At 31.5% G+C, this 7,846-nt stretch overlaps 1 protein-coding gene across 1 annotated transcript; it reads left to right on the top strand.

Annotated features, from left to right (window-relative positions):
• Positions 1–801: 801 nt before the first annotated feature.
• On the top strand, positions 802–6,885 carry LOC117120589 (the record flags this gene model as incomplete). Its single annotated transcript, XM_033265620.1, is given in 4 exon segments — positions 802–872; positions 3,345–3,513; positions 3,812–3,972; positions 5,350–6,885. Coding segments are annotated over 4 exon segments (1,457 nt in total), but the record flags the coding sequence as incomplete, so codon positions are not given.
• Between the last annotated feature and the right edge of the window lie 961 nt (positions 6,886–7,846).

Below are 7,846 nucleotides of genomic sequence, written 5' to 3'. Positions count from 1 at the left end.
AATCTACTCTTAAATCATTCCTCTTCAAATAGTTCAACTTCTTTCTAACATCCTCCAGCGCCGGTGACAAGCCAGTTTTGTTTGCTTTAATAGGCGCTTTAAAAATGTGTATTATTATTATTATTTATATGTACTATTTATGACCTTTATAGCCCTTTGTGGCAAAGACTAGCCAAACCAGTCACTTGTCACAAAAATTGATTTTGAGTTATGTTAAAGAGTGTTTGAAGAGTAAAATATGAGCTAAAAAAATCATTCAAATCTGAAATTTCCTTGTGAAGTTTACAAGCATTTAAACTTACAGCTGTTTAAAGAACAATATATAAGAAATCAGCCTTCAGAGTTTATGATTTCGGGCATTTCTCATGCAGAAACAATCATCAAATCCTTAAAAAGTGTTGTTTTGACATTGGAAATGGGGAAAATAACAGCATAGCATGATGTATGGATACATAAAATTTAGTTAGTTAATTTAGTGCAATAATATAGATTTTTAAAAATTTGACATTCCAGCATGTTTTGGCCATTTTCTCTGGAACACGATTTGCAATGAGTAACTGGTATGGCTTGTCTTTGCCACATACAGTATGCATATTATATAAAATAATCAAATGGTAACGTGCCTGAATATCTATTTAATTATTTTTTTTAAAAATTAATAAACTAAATAAATTAATAAAATAAAAATGCCAAAATGAAAAAATAGATAAATAAAATAAAATGCCAATTTCTCTCTATAAAGAATGTTCTCATCACCTAGATTATCTCCATGTTTTTACGATACCCTTTTCTCTTCATTAGATTTCCATTGGGTGGATGAACTTTTTACTGTTGCAGTGAGTGTTGTGTGTGATCCTGATACTAATATCACGGTATGTTGTTGTTGCGATTTCATCTGGATTATTGCCAATATCAATGTTTACGTTGTACTTCATACCTCTTCATATCCCCAAAAGCTCTCACATCAAGAAGGATGTTATGATGTCAAGAGTTGTTGCCGTCAACTTTTGACTGCTTATAATTATGACAATGTTTGATATATGGACTATTATCATCACATGTATTTCTATGCATGTAAAGAGATACTTGTACTGTACTTCACATTATGTGATATTATATTATATGGAACACAGGCCCGCCCATGATCTCCATTCATTATATTCATAAAAATTGCTAATTATATTTTAATAGTATATTGAATTATGTTATATCTTATTATTTTTGCTCATTTTTTTCATTTCATTTTTTCTTCACATGGTAACTACTAGGACAAGCTCCCATAAATCCTACATTCAGTCCTAATCCATGGTAATTTTATATTTCTATATACTTTTTATATGTTTATATATATAAATATGTATATATATATATATATATATGAATTCATAGGCGAATTGGAGAAAACCAGAAACAACATGTCGTATGATGTAATTAATAATATATCATTTAAACAATCTGATTAGAATGAAAAAAAGAAACTTTGCCTTCCAAGGGACACAAACCTGGGACCTTTCGTTTACTGTGCGCCACTGGTTGTTATGCTATTTTATCTTAATTTTTTATATTTATGATATTTTCGTTAAACCACTTGTTAGTTGATTAAGTTCACTTTTTGGTTTCTCTCTATCTTGTTTTTGTTTTTCATTGTTCCCTTTGTTCTTGTTTATGTTGTGTTTACGAGTTTCATATCATCCAAGTAGCATGCAGTACCCACTGCTTTGTGGGGATCTGATTCGGCACTAGCCAATAAGTGCAAGCTCGGTGGTCTAGTGGTGTTGACACCAGGCTAGTTACCTGTAGGTCATGGGTTCAACTCCCACTTGAATCAGTTGCTGCAAAATGAGACTGTCTATGTAGTATATTATCTTGTGTGTATGTTTGTCTTGTAAAGGGATTGCCACTTAAAAAGATGATTAAGTTCACTGATTGGCATATCCTTGAGCTTAAAGCGTATTTTAGCACTGTTATTATTTGTTTGTTTATATTGTGTTTACCAAGCTATTTTATCTTTATTGTTAATCTTTATGATATTTTTCATGTGTATTTCGAAAACCACTTAACAGTTGATTAATTTTGGGTTTCCTCTCGTTTTTTTTATTGTTCCATTCTTTTTTTTATTTTTTATTCTACATATTTTGAAAGAAATAAATTAAATTAAATTAAATTAAACTACGCAGAAAACCTATTAATATTATTTACTATGATTTCCTGGCTGCAATAAAGCACTGATCATGGGTCATAGGGGCTATTCCTCAGAATGTTTTAAGGACTAAGAATTAATAATAGAATTCTTTCTTTTCTGTTCTTAAGATTATAATATAGTGTATATCTTTTGAAGCTGCGAATTGTTTCCATTTCTCATTGGGAACAGATAGTTGTAGATTTTTCATCTGTATGCATAACACATGAAAGTATATGATTTAATGAATATCAATTTTTATAGGTGTCATTAAATGATAGCAATTGTGTTACCGTGAACCATGGCAAAGAATATCCTAAATATAACCAAATTCCACCAAGGATTAAAGTCTATAAAGAGTCTTTAATCAAGTTTAACAAGTACCCCAAGAAATGTGTCATATTTATCAAATAAAACAGATATGCAGACGAATGTATTATTCATCATTTTAATGAGAAACAAAATGGCACCCTTGTGATATTTGGGTGTAATTTGTAATTTAAACAAAGTACATTACATAATTAGAACATGCAAGGTATTTTTTTTCATAAAAAAACGAAAACATCAAAGATCACAACAAAATTTACTAGCAGTTTAAAAAACTAAATTGTGAAAACAAATATACAGAATTTGAAAGGCATAAAAATTTACATAAAAACCAGTAGAAAAAATATTACAGTACTTTCATTCATTGGACTATAATTTTCATTATTATTATTATTATTATTGTTATTAGTATTATTATTTTTTTTATTATTATTTTTATTCTCATTATTATGAAATACAAACACAGCAAACATACATTCAAAGATCTATATAATTTAGGATTTAAAGGATTGCATTTTAAAAGGGAAAATTTTAAAAGAGAAATTTCACAAAATTGACAATTGACAAAACATTATAATATATAAAATGAGTTATTCAATTAAATAATTGTTGCTCATTCATTATTATTAGAAATATTGTTATTGTAAATACACGCCATTTGGCTGGGATTCAATTTCAACACTTTATAGATCATCATCAGGAGAAATTTGTTAAAATTATTCAAATAATATCCCAGTAATATTACTTTTATTCAAGTATACATTATTCTTTCATATCTGAAATTAATCAATCTAAACATACTTCTAATTTGAAACGAATTTGATTTTATCTTTCATAGTTACTAAGCAAGTTGTTAGAAGTGCTAAGTGAGCCAGCTATGTTATTATCTAGTGACGGTAATGATGATCTAGCCTTTGCGATCCAGAAGCTTTTGATGAGTGAATCTAGTTGGGAAAGGAGGGATTCTGCCATTGGTTTCATTGATCGTGTCATACGTAATGTTAACAGTTAGTTTCAATTTTAACTTTTTTTATGTAAAGATTCAGTTGGGTGGTGCTATCATTATCATCATCCCTGTTATCACTATCATTATCACTAGATTATCACTTGCGAAATTTTTTTCACAAGTATTTGGGAACGTACTGAATATTTGGTATACTAACATGTCAGGTAGGGCATACAAAACATCATTCCTATGGTATTTTCCTTACGCAAACTCACATTGAATTAATAACAGTTTTATTGTATATTATAATTTTTTAAATAAATTTTTTATTAATATTACTTATACCTACTCATTTCTAGATACACGTTGGGTTTGCAAACACAATTTTCCTCGGTTCTTATGGGAACGACTTGCCGATCATGAGAGCTACGTCCGTGCATCTGCAGCCCTGTCCTTAAGTGGATTAATGTTGAACGATAAGATAACTGAAGTATTCCTCGATGACTGTAGTCTGTCTAAGGTAAGACAACATTTTTTTATGACCTATCAGTTTGCAAAGACTATAATCCAAGTATGGTAGATGCATTTGGAGTCAATTTTTAAAAGTTACTTTAGCAATATTCAAATATGAGTGTTTTTTTACATTTTGTACTCCTGTGTCTTTAATATGTAGCATAAAAACAAATCAGTGGCGGATCCAGGAATTCAAAGTAGACGGGGCCCAGGGAAGGACTATCACAGGTGGAGGGTGAGGGTGAAAATTTATGATTTTGGAAATGGCACTCCCAGACCCGAAATTTGGTGCAGCAATCTCCATTCAGATTTTGAACTTTATTGTCGAGGGTTCAAACCACACGCCGACCATTCACGGCCGGCCAGCTTAGTTTTTCCCGCTTGCACTGTTGACAGTTTGTGAATTGGCTCCTGCTATGTTTCAGTCCTACAGGTGCGAGTATTTCACGGCTTATAAATTACTTAAATACTTAGTGGCTGCCTCTTGTTGTCATCAGGCCTGCTATATCATGATTTTAAAAAAAATTAATTATAATTTTCGCTTTTTTCCATTTCTTTTTTTATAATTTATGAAAATTTAGGGGCCTCAGGCTGGCTCGCCCGCCCTCACCCCTTGAATCCGCCACTGTAAATCTGGTATATCACGATAAGCCATTAAGGTTATTATTTTCATGATGCAAGTTTTTTTATACCTTTCTAATTTAAGTTCTTATTACCTCCATGATGAAAGTTATTCATGAATTCATACTGTATTATACTGTGTTATAATGACAAGGCAGAGAAGAAAAAGCTAAATATTTTTGTTTGTAAGACCATGAAGTAGGAAATCATTAGAAGAAAGATTATAAACAGATCAGTTGATTGATGAGAAAAAAATAAAGGTGATTAATGGGGCTTAGCTATTGGATTAGATGCTAATACACTAGTTAAGAAAATCACAAAAGGGATTATAAAGATTATCTTCTGCATGACTATGAATTTCATACAGAAAATTGATGGACTGTAACGGCAAGATCGGTTAAAAAGTGGGAGGTTGTCATTGGAGCCCAGACAAGGAGAAGCAATAATAATGAAGATTAAGGAGTAAACTGATTTTCATAAATAAATTAAAATGATAAATTAATAATTAACTATTTGCCTTATTTACATTTTTTTTTCTTACACACTTTATCTTGTGCATGAATATGAATTTCATACAGTTAAATTGATGAACAGTAACAGCAAGATGGGTAAAAAAGTTGGAGGTTGTCATGGTAGCCCAGACAAGGAGTAGCAATAATAATGAAGATTAAGAAGTAAACTGATTTTCATAAATAAATTAAAATGATAAAATAATAATTAAATATTTGCCTCATTTACATATTTTTTTTCTTACACATTTTAGGTAGATGTCGTGATGCAGTTGTGCAAAATAGTTACAACCGACAATGAAGGTTTCGCACGTCGGGCTGCTATGACAACTCTTACGGCTTTGTTGACACATGAGGGAGCTCTTCGGGAAATTCTCCTACACTTCAACCCAGAATCGTGTAAGCAGTTTGAAACAACATGCCAGCTAACACATAAACAATTAACGATTCCAATTGCTGAGTTTCAAAAAAGTGCATTTCAAGTTCATGATATATCTGTAACTGATATTTTAAATGATGATGAGATTATTGATAGATCTTTAGAGGAACATCATACATCAACCGCGAAACACTTAAAAGACACTCAGAAGTTATGCAAATGTGATAATTCCTGGAATTTTGCCATGAAAACTGTGAACACCGCATTAAATGATCTCGACTGGGAAGTGAAACTCAGTGCTATAGAATATTGGGACATACTAATGAAGATAGTATTGCGAGAATTCTTGTCTTTTGAACAAGCTTCCGAAGAGAAATCGAAAACTGTTATTATAAAGAGTGGAGAAAAATTAGATACTTCACAGCTTGATCAACAAGTAAATGAAAATGTCATCTGCAATATTGATTATGGACAGGTTAATCATAGTAGATTAGTATGTTTACTTTCTGCTATTAATTGTCTCCATAAAATGGGTTTACAGACATTAATGTCATCTGTCACAGACTATGACAGATTGGTGGCGCTTTCATGCTGTCAGCTTCTGATCAGACTACGTCAGGTAGTGCAGTTAAACGGTTTTACTCTCTCTCAAGATGACCTCTTTTTAAATGAATCGGATACGAAAACAATAGGTTGTACACACTGCAGAACGCTTGCGGATGAATTAGGCGTTCACGATCGTGGTTATAAACTCGATCAGAAGGTAATGCAAAGTTTATTGGAGTTAACCACCATTGATCTAGATAAAATTTTTGCAGAAAAGTCGCTACTTATTAATGATTATGCCCATAATCCTTTGCTTCTGCTAGAGGATATTATTGCTGCGGCAACCGGTGATAATGAGACGGAGCAGTTGATCGATTGCTATTAAAAGACAGTGTAGATGGTTCCCAGGCCTGTAATTTTACCAGTGTTATAAAATACATATTTTAATTGGTATCTATAATTACAAATGAATGGTTGGACCAAGGGTAGCAGAAATCCATAGTAGTGTTTGTCACCATTCTAGCAGTGAATTGCAAATTTATTAATTATTTATAATAATGCTATAAGGGAATTATTAACAGGAATAATAAAAATAATTTGTTTTATTTTTTGTCTGGTCGGCATTGTATAGTTTTACATGAACCCTCAATTGCCCAACCGCCTCTCGACTTAGTATTTTGAGAAATGAAATTATGAATAATAAACATACATTGTAACTTCTCAAAGTTTTCTTACTGATTTTTATTTTATTTAGTGCACAATTTATATGTAATCCTCTCTAAAATTTTCATTTAAGAATATCCATGTATCAAATAACACAAAAACAGAATAAAGTAATGAGTTTTGCTAATGAATTTGGTTAAAAGGTGGCTTTTCAATTCAATTTATTTCACTGTATCACAGTCCATCACAGCCTACAAATTCATAAAAGTTGACAATGAATTATTTAACTATATCGTAGGCAAGAGGGTGGAGTAGTTAGAGGGAGACAAATGGCCCTTTGTTTTCATGAATTACATACTATTGCTATAAGTGTAAGTGGTTTGTAAGCTTAATTGGATCCTTTCTGCAATAGCGCCATCACACCGTGCCGACAGTGTACAACCATATCTATTAATGAAGAAAATTTTTAAAGGGCAACGTCGACCGATATGGGTTGGTTTTGTTTGAACTACCACTTATAATAATACATTGCTGGATAAAATGCAAAGATTCCCTTTTAATGTTCATTATCGAAAATAACCTGGATCCGCCACTGTATTATCTCAGAAAAAAATTAATTCCAGCAATTGCAGAATTTTATCTAGAAAATAAGTCGTACAAGTCTCTTTCAATTAGATGAGCTTTTATGTGAATTAAACCTAACATTGATTTGACAATTGACGAAGTAAAACGCAGAGTTAAATGTCAGATTGTTCAGTTTAGCCCTACTTACAGTAAATCTCATTTGCCTGCCATAAATAAAAACACTTAACTTCATTACCCACTCAATCAAGCTTCGTGATGATATAGCATGAATTACAGAACATCAGCTTGCATAATACGAGTTTCCTTGTAATTTGAACAATATACGATGAATATAGACAGACTTATTATGCATCCTCAACACTTAATTGTTATTCAAGTTCGTAGGGTTTTTCTAGCAGATAAACCCAGTGATGATACTATTCTAAACTAAGTCTCAAAGATGGATAAAAACCCATATTGTATTCAATTTATTAGACTTCATGCCATTTAAATTATTTTTAAAAATTTTTCCTGAAGATGGCAACAAAATACATAATTATGGATGACCGACATCCTAGCAGATAAACCCAGTGGTGATG

Source organism: Anneissia japonica, unplaced genomic scaffold, assembly GCF_011630105.1.
Source record: "Anneissia japonica isolate Jap-2015-1 unplaced genomic scaffold, ASM1163010v1 scaffold3474_len973312_cov172, whole genome shotgun sequence".
NCBI lineage: Eukaryota > Metazoa > Echinodermata > Crinoidea > Comatulida > Comatulidae > Anneissia > Anneissia japonica.
The sequence above is the reverse complement of the archived record's forward strand: the minus strand, read 5'-3'. Positions and strand labels throughout refer to the sequence as shown.